Source organism: Podarcis cretensis (genome assembly GCF_951804945.1).
Source record: "Podarcis cretensis genome assembly, chromosome: 4".
Taxonomy (NCBI): domain Eukaryota; kingdom Metazoa; phylum Chordata; class Lepidosauria; order Squamata; family Lacertidae; genus Podarcis; species Podarcis cretensis.
Window position 1 is genome coordinate 68,502,223 of NC_137173.1, and position 19,061 is coordinate 68,521,283.

Consider the following 19,061-nt stretch of genomic DNA (forward strand, 5'->3'; position numbering starts at 1 on the left):
TATGTGTTGATGCTCTCTGAATGGGTCATTAAGTCTTTCAGTTCATTAAACTATTCTGATATTAACTGCTGCCCTGGGTATGTTGTAATTTAACAGGAGGAAGTATTCAGCAGTACACACAGTATGCTGTGTCTTTAACCATTTAGATATCTTTTCTTTAGTCTATGTAGAAAAAGCCTTGGATAACTAGCACAAGTCATAATACTTCAGAGCTCTCTGAATTACAGTAACACAAGTCACAAAACCATTTGGCCCAAGGATTCTGTGACATTGTGTTGTTCAAGAACACACACTGTGGCTAGCACCCAAAACTCTGCAGGCAGTGTTCTGCTCATGCAACAGAACTTCTGCTTCCTCTCCCCACTACCCACCAATCTGCTGGATCAATTCTGGAAAATGTATGAGGAGCTTCAGGAGAGGAGAAAGTTGCTGTTTTACAAGCAAGTGTCTGTTGTGCAAGCAAAATGGCAGCACTGGGTACAGCACATTATAAATGGGCACAAGACTGAGGGTTGTATTCAACAAAGTTTTACGCTTGAGTGGACCCACTGAAATTAATGAACATAAGATAGGTCCATTGATTTCAATAGGTCTGTGTTGAGTAAAACTTAGCTGAATACCACTCCAAGTTAACACATACTTGTAGGGTCACTATTTTCTGGGAAACATCTTATTTGAGGAACATTAGCAATGGTTTTTTCAAAAGTGTGTGTGTGCGCACACGCGCACACACACATTTCTATCATTACTTATGCTCTCGAGTTTAAACACTAAAATAAGTCTGAACAGTATTGAAGCCCTGTAGGTCATATTTACTGATAAAAGAGATGGTTTCCTTTTCCACCCAGCCATATACCAACACACTCTAGTTTTCACCCCCTCTGCTGATTTCTGCCTAGTGTCCACAAACCTGTAGTTTGACAATATATTCACTGGAATAAGTACATGAGCTCCTTGTCAACCTGCAGCTCAAAGGTCTGTAGGATCCTTCCTGCACTGATGTTAGGCAGATGGGTGGGTGATAGGAAACCTTCTGAGGAAGTGTCACCCTCCCACAAGTTATGCTGTGTTTCTCTTTTCACTGATAACATTAGCATATTGGCCATCAGAGATGTTTATCACCTTAAAAAGCATTCATTTTCAAAAACTTCACAAAGCTAATGGCAATAAGGCATCTTGCATAGTGAGTACCCCCGGCAAAAAGTATAGCGCTTCCACACACTAGTGGTAAAGCAAAATAACTTCTCTACTCAACCATCCAGCCACATACTTGTCTAGCATGTGTGAGAGTAGTTCAGATCATATGCCCTTTTCTATGCTGCCGATTAAGCATGGCCTAAATCTCCAGCCACAGCTCTATTTTCAGTTGATCAAAGTACAGAAAGCCCCATAGATAAAGATCAAATAATTTGTATGAAGTCACGAGCAAGCAGTTGAAGGCAACTGCTCTTTTAATGCTTGTGAGAAGATTTGCCTAAGGCATGAGGAACGAGTGAAAAGTTTTCATCCTAAGTCCAAGCTGCCCTTTCTCGCACTTATTGAGCTGCATTGTGCTGCAACAACTGCCTGAGAATGGATGTTATCCATCCAAAAAGCAATCTAACAAAAGGGAGTGCCTGGAGTGGGGAATCTGGCTCTCCATACGTTTGAGTTCTCCCATCAGCCCCAGTGTGGGCAGGGCTGATGGGAGTTGTAGTCCAACAACCTCTGGAGAGCACAGGTTCAGCTTCTCTCGTATCAAACATTGTGGTATTCAAACATACTTCAGCTGCTTAAGATAATGCCATGGAAAACTGCTCAGTGAGAAAGGCAGAGGCAGTGAACCTTTCAACCATCTCTCATACTTAAGCAACTTGCAGCAGAATCCTGTGTTTACTCAAAAGTTAGTCACATTGCTTCCAATACAGATTACTCTCAAGATAAGTGTGCACAGGACTGCAGCTCTAACTTTTAAAAATGTTGCTACAAAAAATTATTGAATGCTTTCTCACTCAAAACCTTAAATCCTGCAATCCAAGTAACTGCCCACTGAGGCCAGAATAAACAACTATTTAAGATTGACAATACAAAATTAAGATTAAAACCATGCCAAAGGGAAATTTTAGTATCAATGAGGAGCTACATTAAGCCCCTTCTTTTGAAAACTCTTGATATGTTCTCCAACCTTATAGAAGTCAATTACAGATGAAAGGGGCAGGAAGACACAACCAGGCAGGCTCCATGTATGCAGGTTTATTTCCTAACATAAAATCTACAGGCAATTCAGTGACACTAGGCAAATAGCAAAAGCCCTTAAAATACTTATATTAGCTTTGATTTTTTTTTTTAAAGAAAAATCACTTTAAAGATGAGAACTAGAACAAGACCCTATCAACTACCATTACTGCTTTATGAAAAAAGGGTTTTAGTGAAGCAAAACATGGGCTGGTGATCTCATAAAAATATATATGTACATATAAAAAAATCTATTCTGCATCTGAATTTCAGAACAAGTCCTCCCAAGTAGTGCTTCTAGAACTTTCAAGTTTTAGTATATAATTTATTAATTTTCAAATGACACATTTAAATTAAATCAACTCTTCAGCTGGTACCTTCCCAGATGTCAGACTCCACTAACATAGTAACAGGCTACTTATTGAAAAGAAGCTTTCCTCTGCCGACACATAAAGCAGTAGAATGTTACAGTTTTAATATATTAGAGTGGCACCCACTGAATCATATTTGATCTATTATTACTTCAAGTTAAGTTAGAACTATATATGGCTGGAAAATAAAACAAAATAGTCAACAGCATGATGAGCTAGGCTTGGGCTTCCGGTGAAGGTTTACTGTATCAGTTTGAATCAAGTGATCTGACCTATCATCAGTGGCAAGAACTCTTCGAACAGCTTCCTCAAAGGCTGCAGCAACATTAATGGCATCTTTTGCACTGGTTTCAAAGTAAGGATGGTTGCCGTTGTTCCTGCACCAGTTCTGGACTTCTTCTGTAGACACTTGCCTCTCGCTAATATCAACTTTGTTTCCCAGTATCACAAAAGGAAACGTTTCAGGCTCTTTGACATCTGCATAGTAAATGAATTCTTTCTTCCAATTGCCCAGATTCTGGAAGCTCTGAGAGTCATCTACGCTGAAAGTGAGAAGGCAGCAGTCAGAACCTCTATAGAAAGGAGTCCGCAAGCTCCTAAAACGTTCTTGACCAGCCGTGTCCCATATCTGCATTGTGACAAAGTGTCCATCCACTTCCAGGTCTTTATTTAAAAACTCGACACCTATTGTGTGGAACAGCTCTGTGTCAAACTTGTTAGTGACATATCTGTTCATAATCGAACTCTTGCCCACTCCTCCATCACCAAGAAGGATTACTTTAAGGAGCGTTGATTTTGCTGACATTGTTGCTTCAAGAACAGATACTTTCTTATATCCAGTTCTGCAAAATAGAACAGATCTAGTTCGTACAAAGAAATTCCAACTTGTTACACAAATATCTATATGATATGGGATTTACTTATTTCTTATAACTGGCCCTTCCTCACAAAAGAGGCGAGGCTAGCAATATTCATAAATTCATCCATTAAAATCAGTTCAAAAATAACAGATAGATTAAAATGCAATATAACTGTAAGCAACAACATAGACAGATAAAGCTATTCTACTATATGCTAAAGGCCTGCTGTAAATGGTAGCGATTAAATCAAGGGCACTTTAGTTGCTTTCTAAAGTTTAGTCACAAATGGTAAAGGTAAAGGGACCCCTGACCATTAGGTCCAGTTGTGGCTGATTCTGGGGTTGTGGCGCTCATCTCGCTTTATTGGCCGAGGGAGCAGGCGTACAGCTTCCGGGTCATGTGGCCAGCATGACTCGGCTGCTTCTGGCAAACCAGAGCAGCACACGGAAACGCCGTTTACCTTCCCGCCGGAGCGGTACCTATTTATCTACTTGCACTTTGACGTGCTTTCAAACTGCTAGATAATAATAATAATAATAATAATTTATTATTTATACCCTGCCCATCTGGCTGGGCCTCCCCAGCCACTCTGGGCGGCTTCCAAAAGAATATTAAAATACTATGATACATCAAACATTAAAAGCATCCCTAAACAGGGCTGCCTTCAGATGTCTTCTAAAAGTCTGGTAGTTGTTGTTCTCTTTGACATCTGGTGGGAGGGCATTCCACAGGGAGGGCGCCACTACCGAGAAGGCCCTCTGCCTGGTTCCCTGTAACTTGGCTTCTCGCAGTGAGGGAACCGCCAGAAGGCCCTCGGTGCTGGACCTCAGTGTCCGGGCAGAATGATGGGGGTGGAGACGCTCCTTCAGGTATACTGGACCGAGGCCGTTTAGGGCTTTAAAGGTCAACACCAACACTTTGAATTGTGCTCGGAAACGTACTGGGAGCCAATGTAGGTCTTTCAAGACCGGCGTTATATGGTCTCGGCGGCCGCTCCCTGTCACCAGTCTGGCTGCTGCGTTCTGGATTAGTTGTAGTTTCCGGGTCACCTTCAAAGGTAGCCCCACGTAGAGTGCATTGCAGTAGTCCAAGCGGGAGATAACCAGAGCATGCACCACTCTGGCGAGGCAGTCCACAGGCAGATAGGGTCTCAGCCTGTGTACCAGATGGAGCTGGTACACAGCTGCCCTGGACACGGATTTAACCTGTGCCTCCATGGACAGCTGTGAGTCCAAAATGACTCCCAGGCTGCGCACCTGGTCCTTCAGGGGCACAGTTACCACATTCAGGACCAGGGAATCCTCCACACCTGCCCGCCTCCGGTCCCCCAGAAACAGTACTTCTGTCTTGTCAGGATTCAATCTCAATCTGTTAGCCGCCATCCATCCTCCAACCGCCTCCAGACACTCACACAGGACCGTCACCGCCTTCACTGGTTCTGATTTGAAAGAGAGGTAGAGCTGGGTATCATCCGCATACTGATGAACACCCAGCCCAAACCCCCTGATGATCTCTCCCAGCGGCTGCATGTAGATGTTGAAAAGCATGGGGGAGAGGACAGAACCCTGAGGCACCCCACAAGTGAGAGCCCAGGGGTCTGAACACTCATCCCCCCCCACCACTTTCTGAACACGGCCCAGGAGGAAGGAGCGGAACCACTGTATGACAGTGCCCCCAGCTCCCAGCCCCTCAAGACGGTCCAGAAGGATGTTATGGTCGATGGTATCAAACGCCGCTGAGAGATCCAGCAGAACTAGGAAACAGCTCTCACCTTTGTCCCTAGCCCGCCGGAGATCATCAACCAGTGCGACCAAGGCAGTTTCAGTCCCATGATGAGGCCTGAATCCCGACTGGAAGGGATCCAAATGGTCCGCTTCTTCCAGGCGTGCCTGGAGTTGTTCAGCAACCACTCGCTCAATCACCTTGCCCAAGAATGGAAGATTTGAGACTGGGCGATAGTTGGCCATCGTGGCCGCATCTAAAGATGGCTTTTTAAGAAGTGGTTTGATAACCGCCTCTTTCAGCAGGTCTGGGAAGGCTCCCTCACGGAGGGAAGCATTCACCACCCCACGAAGCCCATCGCCCAGTCCTTCCCGGCTAGCTTTTATAAGCCAGGATGGGCAAGGATCAAGGAGACAGGTGGTTGGTTTCACTCGTCCAAGCAGCCTGTCCACATCCTCGGAGGTAACAGATTGGAATTGATAGGTTGGCAGGAGTAGATTGATTTTAATTATACCTAAAATCATTCTGTGAATGAGAAATTATCATGCTGTACAAACTGACTGCATGCTAACAGCCAGGCTGCCAGTATAAGATCAGGCTTGCTCTCTTCTCCATCCACCCAGAGATCGTACAACTACCACGACCACTGTTAAACTAACTCCATCCTGCTTTTAAACTGACCTCATCCTCATGAAGCATCTCAGAAAACAGTGGTAATATGAACAGTTCCTAACATCTGTCTAAAGGGAAATTTCTGGGATTTACCAGTATTCTGCAAAGCAACCACCTCTGCCATATTTCCTGGTACACCCTCCTCCCCTCGATCTTTCCTCTACTTGAAATTTTAGAAATGCCAAAGACATCTAATATTACAAGCATATGAAACACTTACCAAATAAGCTACCCTTACTGTTCAGTCATTGTAATCCAACACCTGTAAAAGAAAGACACATTGTATTCACTTTTAGACACAGTAATGCCATGCACTTTAAAAAACCCCAACAACTACTAAGGCCGTACACCAGCAAAGGTGCCTTTAAATGTAGTGTGCCACTCTTACCAGTGGAGAGGCCTGCAGACAGGAAAACACTTACATCTCAGGAGGATTACCTAGTACACCCACAGAAAGCTCAGCAGGTACAGGTATAACATTGGAGGTGTAAAAGCTTGAAAGTGGGCAGATCATAAAAGCCCCTGGATCTGCAGGGATCCAAAAAGCCTTCATTCCATCAACATGCCCTATATATCCCCTTCCATTTGTGTTTTTAGGAGGAAAACTTTTTTTAAAAAGTCAAAATTAGAAAAGAACAAGAAAAGCCAAACTCCCAAACCCCCTGGCCAGAGCAAGCCAGCAGGGCTTAGGAAGTGGCAGTAGCTCGGTCACAGAATATACCCCCCTTAAGATTACTTGGCAAATAATAAGTTATTGTGTAATCATGGTAATCTTAACCCCCCCCCCTTTTTGAGGAAGTGAAACGTTCACGTGCTGCTTTTAGAATAACTAGATGGAAAAGAGGAAGCAGAAAACCAAGGTATGCTTTCACTGTATGCTAGTAAGTTGAGGTTTGAGGGAAGCAGAGCAGAACAGAACAGAAAGAGGTAAAGGTGCATTTTCTATAAAAAAAATTAATGTCGGCGCATTATTTTAAGAATTGACTTTGGCAATATAAGTAATGCCAACTACACAGGCAAAACTGAACAGCTTTGGGAGTCCAGTCACGGATACTGAGCTCTTGTGCTGGGCAAGGCAGATATGAAAAAGACTGGACATACAGGACAGAATCACAAACTGAAGCAGTGTCTTCTTAGTATAAACCAAAAAGGTTCGAGCAAGTCTCTACAACAGGTGGGGAAACTTTAGCCCTCCAGAAGTTGCTCAACTACAGATCCCATCATTGCTACCACTGACCATGGTTTTGGGGACTGATACAACTGGAAGACTATTGGAGCCCCACTCCTGCTCTACAATTTCACTTAAAGCACATGCCACACTGCAAATATGTGAATTTTAGCATAAGCATCAACAGATTTACATATATTAGACTGTCCCCTCCAAAGTCCAGATCATATCGTATTTTGATTTGTAATGTTACTTTAATGCCATAATTTGAACTACCTGCATTTCATATATATTTAGCCATTTAATGTTTTGTAAACCACCCTGCTGTTTTTACCTTTAAGGGTAGAATTTTTTTTAATATTGCACTCTACCTTTCTGAAGAAACTAATGGTTTTCATGTTATTCCAAGCATTTTATTCTTTATAGTCTAGTTCTTATGCCTTTTTAATGTAAGTGATTATATACCTGGAAATAAAAACACAAATCTATACATGTCTACCCAAAAGAAAGCTGTACCAAATCACAGCACTGCAGCCTCAGTTTAATTAAAATTGTAGTACTTCTTGAGTAATCATTGACAGGATTAGGCTGTATGACTGTTTATGTTTCAGGTCTATAGCCTTATTGCTTCTCTTATCAAACTTTGTTCAAGTAACCAGATGAAGAAGTAGTAGAAAGGCACTTTGCAGGGGTGTGAAAGGTAATTCAGTGTTGGGGGAATTTAACCCACTATATTATTTTTCCCCAGGTAAAAAAAATAAAAATTAACTACTTACAAATCACTTCAAGGGTGCTTTGTAATTTCGGCTTATAACAATATATTCTGTAGCACCAAATTATTTGTTAAATGAGATTTACTTTAAAGGCAGTCAAAGTACTTCAGATGTTCTGTAAAGTATGTAAACAAGTATGTTTGACTACTGAAAGCTAGGGGTTAGGATTACTTTGAAATTCAGAATACCAGCTATCAGGTGTGCTGGACTCTTTTTAAAGTGAGATCTGGGGGTTTGGTCCAATTATTTATGAATGTCTGATTTAATACCAAATAAAGCTAGAAACACGCATGAGTGTATAGGAATATTTAAAACAGCGATATCTGTTGCGTTTCTAAGTTCCCACTGAAGTTAAAGAGGAATTTAAGTCATACATGTGCAGGATTATAGCTTATGTGTTTTTCTTGATAGGCAAATCTGATAGCACTAATTGAAACCGTCCAGTCATGCTTCAAGAAGAAAGCTGGATTTACAGACTCCCATGGTGCAAGCCTGGTCTCTCATAGATAAGAAAATCCTATCAGCAGCATGTAACTTTACCTCATCAGATCACAAGGCCCCATTCACCATCACCATCCCCCTCTTGTCTGGATCAAGCTATTCCAGAGGAACTTAAAAACTGAACAGCTGTGTATTCAAGAAGCACTAGTTAGAGGGACTAGAAAGTTAAGGCCCAATATACTAGCTGTACAATATCACAAACTCCATGGCCAGCTATAAACACACACTACTATAAACACACACTAGACGTGGAGAGCAAATGGCACACATTACAGGAATTTAAAGCTATTTAATCACTGACTTGGAAAATAGAACCATAAAAATCTAAAACCAGAAGGTTTTTGTCCTTCTGGTGAAATTAAGCAAAACCTGATGCAGCCCTTTACACATCAGAACCTGTTCCTCAAAGCTTCCCCAAAGGCTTAAGCATTTTTTTCAAATCTATTTTATCTATAATAGCTTTTGAGCCTACTATTAGATTCCTTTTCCCTCCTCATGACTGAATTACACGAGTCAGAGCTTCCAATAAAAATATTGGTGAAATTACAGTGGCTGGCACAGAGCTGCTCACACTGTGGTGTTGCAGCTCCAGCCCAGTGGAATCAGTAACCAGCTGAAATTTGAAAGTGGCCTAACATCTTGATATTTAGGGGGGGGGGGGACTGAAGATATTTTAGTTTAAGTTTTCCCACAGATGACTCAGCCATTTAATGGAATATTAATTTTACAATTGTAGAATTAGGTTTAGCCTTTTTGGAGTCTCTCTCTTGTATTTTAACTCACTTTATCTTATTGTACACCACTTCAATAGCTTCTGGTTGTAAGGCAATTTCTAAATATGTAAGATACAATTTAAAAATATGTACAGCGGGAAAAGATGATATGGCAACCCTGCTGAAACGAGGCAGGTCTGGGTCTGGTCAGTGCCTAGATACTCCATGGTATGACACCATAAGTTCCATGATGAAATGAAGGTAGGATAAAAATGTACTAAACAAATACCTACTAATTCTATCCACAAATGAATACTGCAGACACACATAAATATTCTTTAAGCAGCAGGAACTAAGTGTCATGTGTTCAAGAAAACAAGCACCTGCAATTTCCCTACTCCTGGTTGTATGACACAACTTTAGCAATAGGTTTGTCGGACTCCTGACACCCCACCTCCCCCCTGCATTAGTGATTTGTGCAATTTAAAAGTGGGATCTTCCCCCACCCCCGCAGCTTGATCTTTTCAGAGATTTTTTTAGAAGCTGACATAAAATATTTTCCCTCCAATTTTAGATTTAAGTTGCAGACAGGCAAGGTTAGCTTAAGTATAAGGAAGTACTTTTAAACTGTAGGTAAGTGAGGTAATGTACTAGGCGGCCTAGGAAAACAGTAGAATATCCTTCACTGGAAGTTTTGGCATAATGTAGTTTATCTACAAAGCTTCTTCACCCTAGGACAACTATGAATCTGACACAAGGAAACCAGAGCTGTTCAGTTACAGGCTCAGAAAACAGGGCTAGAGAAACTTAAGTCAGACCATTGTGTCTTTAAGAATTTTGAAGTTAAGCAGCACTCAGGGTAGTCCTTTACATACCACAAAGTTGCACCTTCATTCAAGTGGCTTTCCAACACAAGCAAGAATTACTTTTACGCAATGTTCTGGAAAAAAATGTTTCGAAACTCTTATCCTTGCTAAGGACAAACATCCTACATTTTCCTGTTCTTCCATATGACAGAAACAACCAAAAAATTTTTAACAGTTTTAAACCAACCCGCAGCAGTTATTTGCCACACAGCTAGATAGACCCAGAACTTCATCTCAATTGGCACTGGATAAGCATAAAGCAAAAGCTTTTTGTTTTCATGCACAGGTAGGAAGAGTTTGTTCCCCAAAAACCAGAAGAGCAGCCAAGTAAATGGTATCATACATCAGCCTCAAATGGGAAGGTACGGGGATTTTCCACATGAAATGGCCAGAAAAATGAAGGCAGACAAAGGGGACATACATAAGAAGCGGAGCTGTCCTTTGAGCAGTCCAGTGACTTTAATCAGTTCTGAGAAACTGCCCTAGGGAGAAACTGGTCATGTGCCAGCCGATAAGTATAGAAGAGCAGCTATTTCTCAAGCGAACCGCCGCCGCCTGCCTCTCCATCACGGGACCTTTAATCACGCCACCTTTTGCAAGTCAGGCAGGCAGCATCAGCCGCCTGAGACCCCAAGCCCTCCCCCTCCTCCTCCGAGTAAGTTTCACGAAGCACCTCTATAGGGAAAAGCCTCTCTCGTCACTGCGCAGGAAACGAGCCCATGGCGAAAGGTGTGGACCCTGACACCACCCCACAAAAAAACAACGCCCCCCTCTCTAGTACCGCAGTCCTACCACGGGCTTAAAATCAATGAAACATATATATACCCATTGCACGGCTGGGTAGCCTGAGGAAGCGATTTAAACTCGGCTTACTTACGCTGCAAAACAACCACTCTTTTTTGGGGGGAGGGGGGAGTCGCTGGCTCCCTTTTTTGCGACAAGGGGAGACCCCAGCCACCCAAAAGCCAAGAAGCAGAACCAGGGCAGCCCTACAGCATCCCTCCCCAGCAAGCAAGGCACGAACCGGCTGCTAGCCCAGCTTGCCCGGTCCCGTAAAGCCCCCCGTGTCCCCCAGAAAGCCAACGGAGACCGCCTTCCTCCTTCTCCTCCTCCTCCTCCTTTCCGCCCGCCGCCCCGAGGAAAGGGGCCCGGAGCTCGCTCGCGCCCACCTACCTACCACGAAGGCGGCGAGGGGCGAGGACGAGGCTCTCCGAGTCACCCGCAGCCGCCGTTCGCAAAGGTGCCAGGGGTGGTGGGGGAGGGGCCGCTTCGGAGGAGAAAAAAACAACATGGCGGAGGCTGCGCCACGGGGGCGGGGCCTGGCGTTCACGTGACGCCAGGGGAAGGGCAGCCGCAACTCCGTCCGGAGCGGGCGGGCTGGCTGTTGCTAGGGAGGGGCTGTTGCTAGGGAGAGAGGGGCCTCCCCCCAGCTTCTCACGCCCCACCCCAGGGTAGAGTCACCATTTCACGGGAAACGCCACTTAGCAGCAGCCACATATTTGTACGTAGTATTGTCTGTGGCGCCTGAAATGGGCTGCCCCTTTTTCCATAAGCTGCGAGGCTGAAAAAAGGCCTCTCCTCTGTCTGTCCTCATCCACCTTCAGTGTTATGCAGTTGTTGGCACTGTTGACTTCCTTTTGGTTTAGATGTCAACAACTGCGGTCTTACCTGGTTCATCTCCCATCAGATCACTCATTCAAAGTTTTTCCCCAAAGGTTGCTCTCAACTTTCCCCCTTTCTGGCTGCTTGCAGATGAGTGTTTATTGTGAGATTGGTGTTTCCTCATGCAATATATTTTTTTTCCATTTGGCATTCACTTGGCATAGTTGGTATCAAAATGCCTGTCTCTATTTTCTCCCTATTTTCTCCAGATTTTGCTTTTGGGGGATTTTTTTTTTTAAAAAAGCAACAACAACCTGTTGCCAATTACCTGTTTACAGTACCTGAATAATCTATTTACAATATTAAGCAATCCTGGGGTTCCTCAAGTCTGTTTTCAAATATTCAACAAATATTTGCCCTTCACAAACATTTACATTCAGAGCCTTGGAAGGATGTCCACGAATTGACGATGAAAGCCTTTGTTTACCTAGTTATATTGTCCAATTGGGTTCCCATCAACTGAGTTCAAGTAAATTAATTCTAGTTAGCGCAACTGAATTTAAACATTAATTGGGAATGGGATGCAGCCTAAATGAACTCACGTGGACTTAACATTTTCTTTCCTCAAATAATGACTACAAGAGGCTAATGACCATTTATATGCAGTAGTAAGTAAAAACACACTTTCGATTTCAGGTTCATATCTGCAAAATAGTGATAATGATGTCTAGATGGCTGAAAGGGTTTTGTGGCACCGTGGAGACTACGATTTATTATAGCAGAAGCTTTCATGGACTACAGACGACTTCATCAAATATATAAAGTGTCATCCTGTGTTGCAGGTATACACAGAGAAAGGAAGGAACAGGGATTGTAAGCAGTCAAGTCAGAGGAAAATGAAATGCAGAAAAGTACATATGGTGAGAATTATGTGACTAACATCAGGTCAGGTTTTAAGCAGAGGTTGAATGGCCATGGCTTCTTTAGTCAAGATTCCTGCATTGCAGGGGATTGGACTAGACCAGGGGTCAGCAACCTAAGGCCCATGGGCCACAAGCGGCCCATGGGATCGTTTAACTGGCCCATGGGCCCCCACTACCCGCTCGGGGACCCCTGCCACCTGCTAGGTCGGCTCCTGTGCGCCGCACTAAACCGGAGCTCCTGCAGCTAATGGGAAGCTGTGCACGCCTCTCCGCCGGAAATAGCATTTGCGTGTGCATGCATGCACACACCCCACTGCTGCGTCTGCGGGACCATGAACCGGCCCAAGACACAAAAACTTTGCCAACCCCTGGACTAGACAGCCTGCAAGGTCCTTTCCAACTCTATGATTCTAACACTGGCCATTCACACAAAAAGGTTACTGTTAACACAGATGTCTTGGCACTAGAACACAAATTAACATATGCACTGTGATAATCTAACGTCTTTATTCAGTCCACAAGTCACAGCACTGAACCTCTTGATGAATTGTAATTCAGCTGTTTCATGTAATTACAATTCATCGGAAGGTTGAATGCCAGTCAGCACGAGCGTGAGCTGTGAAGAAGAATCAGGGACAGGACACTCAGTTCCTTTTTCTGAAGAACATAAGATGCCCTTTGCAGCATCATTTGTTAGACATTTGGGACATTCACTTATGCTCCATGACATAGCATGCTAGAGAATATTAAGCAGTGCATATTTATTTTGCTAAGATTAAGCACTGGAATAATGTTAGAAGATGTGAAAAACAATAGTTCAGGATTAAAGCATTTGCTTCTCGGGTGCATGGTTCAGATGGTAAGAGCAACCGTGGCAAAGAAAAAACATTTAGACACATCATTGGTTAAAACACAAAGCATCTCTTCTGTTGCTTATTATATAACAGGAATGCAGAGCCAGCCCATGTGGCAAGGTGAGATGGCAGGATCTATAGGGGCAGCATATTCCAATATAGCTCTTCATTTCCCCCTTGTTCCTGTTTATTATTTATTGGATTTCTCTATCGCCCTTCATCTAAGGATCTCGGGGCAGCTTACAATACCAAAACACAAAAATGCATAACACAGTAAAAAACAAAGACATTAAAACCCACGCATTGTTTAAAAGGCCATTGATTGTTTAATTAGTCAAAGGCCTGTTGTAGATCTTCACTCACCCCTTCTTCCCTGATGGGAAGAGGGACACAGCATTTTGTGGGTTCACCTCAGGGGCTAAAATGTCTAGGCAGTGGTGGCCATTGGTAATATGCTGCCCTGTGCAAGACCATTTGATGCCCTCCTCCCCAGCCCTTGCAAACACACCACTTCCAGTGCCCCAAATCCACTGCGCTGTTCCCGCAAGAAAGCTTATAGCTTAACACTGTCTCCTTCCACTTTTCATTATAAGCACTCTGTTTAAGGGATGCAGGTGGCGCTGTGGTCTAAACCACTGGGCCTCTTGGGCTTACCGATCAGAAGGTCGGTGGTTCGAATCCCCACGACGGGGTGAGCTCCCGTTGCTTGGTCCCAGCTCCTGCCAACCTAGCAGTTCGAAAGCACGCCAAAAAGTGCAAGTAGATAAATAGGTACTGCTCTGGCAGGAAGGTAAACGGCGTTTCCATGCACTGCTCTGGTTTCGCCAGAAGTGGCTTAGTCATGCTGGCCACATGACTCGGAAAAACTGCGGACAAACACCAGCTCCTTTGGCCTGTGACTGGACTTAACTGTTAGGGGTCCCTTACCTTTTTTAATAAATTCACTCCCGTCTAATGGTGCAGCCAACTATGAATGTGGAGCAAGAGCTGTAGCTATGAAATTGAGTCATCATGCTGAATCATGGCACCAACCATGCTAACCTCTTAAAATCATGGTGTCTTATTCTGGTTTGTTGGCCTGTCTAAGCCCCACAAGGAAGTGATCTGACCTTGGCAATAGGTTCAAAGTAACCCCCTTCAATCTCCAAATTACAAAAAACTTGATCAGTTGAAAAACATGAACTCCAAAGTACACCCTACTGAGTGTGTATAACAGGCTAAAATACACCCATGATTGTCACAGTGGTCATGAAGTAAGTCCTAAGACAGCCTCAATGAGAATGTCGAGATCCTCCATAACAATAATTTTGGCAGTTTCCAACACCGTACTCAAAACTTCCGCCAGTTCTAGTAGGAAAACTGAAGGACAGTGGTATAGTTGATATACCAGCAAAATCTCTAAACTATCAGATCCGTCACGAAAGTACAAATGCTCAAGATAAGAGCTTGGAAGTATGTAAAATAAGTGCTGTGCTGAATTTCCACACTCAGAAGTTTCAGGGCTCCTTTTGCTTTTCCCTTACACTTTTGATCTTTCCATACCATTTTAAAGGCTTCCTTCTTTACTGCGATCCCAACCAATCCTGTAATGAACATGAAAGCACAACATAACTTTAAAACTCTGGTGACATGACAAAGCCGCTCCTTTGTCCTCAGTTTGAACTGATATGAAGGGGAAGTTATATCTCCATTGTCAAGGCAACCACACCACTTCGGCAAAATACAGGATCCTTGTCTTGCCACATTGCAAGGACGCCATCCCTGCTCCCAAATGCTTCTTATTCTATTTTGCGTCTTTGAGCTACGGGGTTAGGATTTCAATTAGTGTTTCTAAAGTTCATAAAACTCCTTTCTGTATTTTGGTCCAGTATTACATAAAATGAGTACAGATTTGCTAGATTTTAAAAATCAGTCTTGATAAAAGTTTTAACAAATATATGCTTGAAAATGATTATAGTGACATCAGTCTTAATTAAGAAGTGGGGAGTACTGAGTCATATTCTGATTTATTAATAATATTTAATATTACAATTTATTTACCTGCCCTTCACCCTAAGGTTCCAGGGCAGGTTACAACAATTTACTTTTTACAACAATTAAAACACAACATTAATATTAAAACTATTAAAAATAGTTTAAAGCAACTTAAAATTTTATCTCTCAAATAGCTTTATAACCATTTTGCTTCATAACGCTCATCCACTTTTTATTGCATTACCAAACATTACAGCACTTTAAATATTCCTTATTCAGATAGCTGTACTTTGGTAATTTCATATTTAATACTTATCTCCTCTGAAGACGTAGGGATTAAAGGATGCATAATCACAAACAAATCCATCTGCTGTGGTACCACTGCTCTCCACATTCATTACAAATTACATAAGTCATCATTTGTTCATCTGGATTTGCATTTCGTACCCAACCAGGAAGGAAAAGAGCTCCCCTGGCAATTGCAGTAACAGTGCAATCAAATTTTTCACAGCGTCTACATTTTATTTTGTCTGTATGTGTCCCACTGATGCTTTGGGGGAGCTGATGCTCCAGAACAGATGATTCTGTATACGAAGCTCTGAGCTTCTTTAGTTCATCATGTGCCATTTCCATTGTGGACATCTCAGCAAATGTCTTAGGATTCAAAGTCCCTAGAAGCAAGTTATGTTTTAAGTGAGCATTTTTTGGATTCTTCAAGTTAGAAACTTTGCTTCGGATGCAGTTTTTGTATTTTCTGTCATTTTTAGCATGAAGTACAAAGATATGTTGTTCAACTTCTTCAGCAATCTTGTGGTGCTTTTCACTTGCATTACTTGTTGAGTCAATCAAAGCTTCATAAAGAAGCTGTATACATTTGCATCTCATAGCTGTAGTATGAACCTGAAATGGGCTTGTTTCACTAACAGAACTCACGTGCTCTTGAAGTGCAGGCTGAATTGCGTTGTCTTTTTGCACATTACTTCCAGTATCTTGTGGGTGGTTTTCTGATAGCAGGCAACTCTTGGAACTGGCAGGGCCTAATATCTCATGCTGATTCAGTTTTCCAGAAGTGTTTGCATCTGCCAGGACTACATTAAGGGGATCAGAATCTTCTTTTGCATTATCAGGTAATACTGGCTTAATTTGTATGCATTGATTGTAATAATGCTTATAAAGTGTTTTCCACTTTGATAGTAAATGCTTTGCCTTATTTTTCAGTACCACAGAGGGACAGTTCTTGAGGATTCTGAACACAGCTTTGGCAATATCCGTTTCCTGGAGACAGTCTACAGTCATATCAACAGTTTCAAGATACACAAGATGACTTCCAATATCTTCATATTTTTTTTCAGAGAGCAGGTTTTCTATACAATCAGCTCTAGTCATGAGAACCTTTTTGTAAGACATTTCAGATCCTGTAATGAAAGAAGCAGATTCATCTTTTCTACAGCCACTATAGAATTGTATTAAGGGCAGAAGTATAACAGAAGAGCTCCGATTCAGATAATTTCTTAGATGACACAGGGTCTTTCTCAAAACCTATTCTATAAAATGTTTCATAGAGCACTAGATATGAATGTCATTGCAATGTTTGCACCTTCAATAGTGATTAACACACTGGGGCTCTTTAAGGGCAAAAATGCAGAGTGCAAACCTTTTAACTACATAAAATAAAAAGGGCTTGTAATCTTAGTCATACTTACTAGGGAATTCACTTACTGAGCTCACTGGGGCTTACATTTAAGTAAACATAGAACATCTGCACATTATGTAATTGAAGTGTTAATAATTGCGCCCTGTGATATCTTTTAAGCAGAGTACTGTGATAGGTATTTCAGCTTTCATAAGGCAATAGTAGAGACTGCTATGCTTGGTAGACACAACCAAATGCAAAATGCATCTCATGGGAGCTGCTCAGCTAATAGGAAGAAGAAAAACAGTGGGCTTGGCAACAAAAACCCAGCAAATGATGATTCAAGGCTGTGCTGAATCCTAGTTATACAAACATGGAATCCCAGGGCTCCTACATTTTATCAGGTAGACTTTACAAGATGCTGTTTGCAAAATTCTTAACTCCACCCATGTAAGAAACTGAATGACCGTAAAGCCATTTGCCAACATAATAAAAAACTGGCAATCCTTGAAAGGAAAACCATTTGTCCCTCAATACTATTAGACATAGTGATTCTTGAGTCGTGTCACATTTAGAACCTCTTCAAAGATTGCAGTTCTTCATTTGCTCCTTGTACAGAAAGCAAGGCTCGCAGTGTCAAATGGAGGGAACAGACTGGGTGTGTGTAAGCAAAAGCAGAGCTGCAGAGCCTGCTGCCAATACTCTGCTTGCGTAATGTGAAGCAGAGAGGGCCCTTAAGAATGTGCATAGTACCTTCCGCCACAATTTATTAGCATCCATAACTCACTCTTTCATTCACATACACCCACAGGGGGAAAGGCTTCTTCAGTGTCAGTGTGACTTCCACACAGACTTAAAACTTCAAGCTGGAAAAGAAAAGAAAAGAAAAGGAAAGGAAAGGAAAGGAAAGGAAAGGAAAGGAAAGGAAAAGAAAAGAAAAGAAAAGAAAAGAAAAGAAAAGAAAAGAAAGTTTCCCACTTCTATGGGTAAGCTTTCAAACATCTGAAAACTAGTTGGCAAATGCCAACCAGTGGCAACTTCCACCCTCACTGTATCTCTATGCTCAGGGAAAAAATATTAGAAGTTCTTTAAACGTATTTATTTGTTTTTTCAGATTAAAATTTTACAGTCACATATTCAACATACAACATAAAAACGATTCCAAGATCCATTTTACTTTCCTCCTCCCCTTTGTGAGTCCTATTGTTAACCATTTCCTCCTGCATCTTTTATAATAATCCAAATCTTTTATCTCTCCATTGTATCCAAAAATCACCATTAAACTACAAGTGATATTCCAATATTACAAACGATTTTAACTGTTTACAGTGGTCTTTAAGAAAAGTTATATATATTCCCAATTCCTTTATTAACATTTTGGTCTTCCTGATTTCTGTTTCTTCTGGTCATTTTAACCATTGCATCTCCATGCTCGGACCGGCGGGGGGGGGGGATATTGGAAGTTCTGCCTCTCAAACAACAACTTGGCAAGCCCACTTTAGCCTGCCAGGGAAAACAAAACAAAAATAGGTGACAGCCCTGACGTCTGAACGCAGACGATCCATTCCCAGGCTCACTCCTCAGCACAAACCTGGGAGAGAGACCCAAACCCTGGACAGCTGCTTGCAAACCGTGCGGACAACACAAAATTACATGGGCCTATGCTCAGACCCGGCATAAGGCAGCTTCCTCTGTTCGGCGGGCCACATTCCTCCGAGGTGGCATCCACAAAGGGCCGGAGCAGCTTCCACCAGGGAGGAGGGATGGGGGGGCGGGGACAGGGAGACCCCAAAACACACAGGCGTTGCAAACCTCCCACCCGCAGCAGCGCACGTAGCAGCGCGCGCGCTTTCCGCTTACCTGGCCCGAGCAGCTTCCTCCGCCTTCCCCGGCCCCGCCCCTCTGGAGGAAGGACGCACGGTGCGTGCGCGCGCGCGCGCGCTCCCGCTCTTGGCTCTGGAGCCTCGGCAGCCGAGGAGGCGCGCTTGGAACTTCGCGGGTCGCCGTTGTGAGGCGGTCGAAGCGCACAGGGACTCTTATTGGCGCGCAGGCGCCCTCTCTCTTTGCCCAGCTACTGAGGGTTGTGACAGCTCAGTCTGCCCCGCCACCAATTCTCGTGCAAGCCACAACACGTTACTTCACAACACGTCGAAACACGAAAAGCACAGCACAATTAAGGAGGCTTTTTTGCTGCTCTTAACGATAGAAATACAGA

At 42.9% G+C, this 19,061-nt stretch overlaps 2 protein-coding genes and 1 long non-coding RNA gene across 5 annotated transcripts; 1 reads left to right on the forward strand and 2 right to left on the reverse strand.

The window, feature by feature from the left end:
- Positions 1–2,518: 2,518 nt before the first annotated feature.
- On the reverse strand, positions 2,519–11,149 carry RAB9A (RAB9A, member RAS oncogene family). Of its 2 annotated transcripts, none has more exons than XM_079973104.1 (3): positions 11,038–11,149; positions 6,060–6,101; positions 2,519–3,427 (listed from the first exon to the last, which is right to left on the reverse strand). In XM_079973104.1, the coding sequence occupies exon 3, from the start codon at positions 3,388–3,390 to the stop codon at positions 2,785–2,787; it is 606 nt and encodes a 201-aa protein (XP_079829230.1). In that variant the 5' UTR covers positions 3,391–3,427; positions 6,060–6,101; positions 11,038–11,149; the 3' UTR covers positions 2,519–2,784. The 2 variants fall into 2 exon arrangements, with proteins under 2 accessions (XP_079829230.1, XP_079829231.1); XM_079973105.1 differs by having other exon boundaries at positions 11,034–11,138.
- Positions 11,150–11,271: 122 nt separating this feature from the next.
- LOC307214348 lies at positions 11,272–16,567 on the forward strand. Of its 2 annotated transcripts, XR_013837956.1 has the most exons (4): positions 11,325–11,575; positions 12,159–12,304; positions 16,200–16,340; positions 16,432–16,567. It is a non-coding gene; the product is annotated as an uncharacterized lncRNA (long non-coding RNA). The 2 variants fall into 2 exon arrangements; XR_013837955.1 differs by lacking the exon at positions 12,159–12,304 and having other exon boundaries at positions 11,272–11,575.
- TCEANC (transcription elongation factor A N-terminal and central domain containing) lies at positions 15,227–18,854 on the reverse strand. Its single transcript, XM_079972972.1, has 2 exons — positions 18,707–18,854; positions 15,227–16,628 (listed from the first exon to the last, which is right to left on the reverse strand). Exon 2 carries the CDS (start codon positions 16,618–16,620, stop codon positions 15,565–15,567), a length of 1,056 nt encoding a protein of 351 aa, XP_079829098.1. The 5' UTR covers positions 16,621–16,628; positions 18,707–18,854; the 3' UTR covers positions 15,227–15,564.
- Between the last annotated feature and the right edge of the window lie 207 nt (positions 18,855–19,061).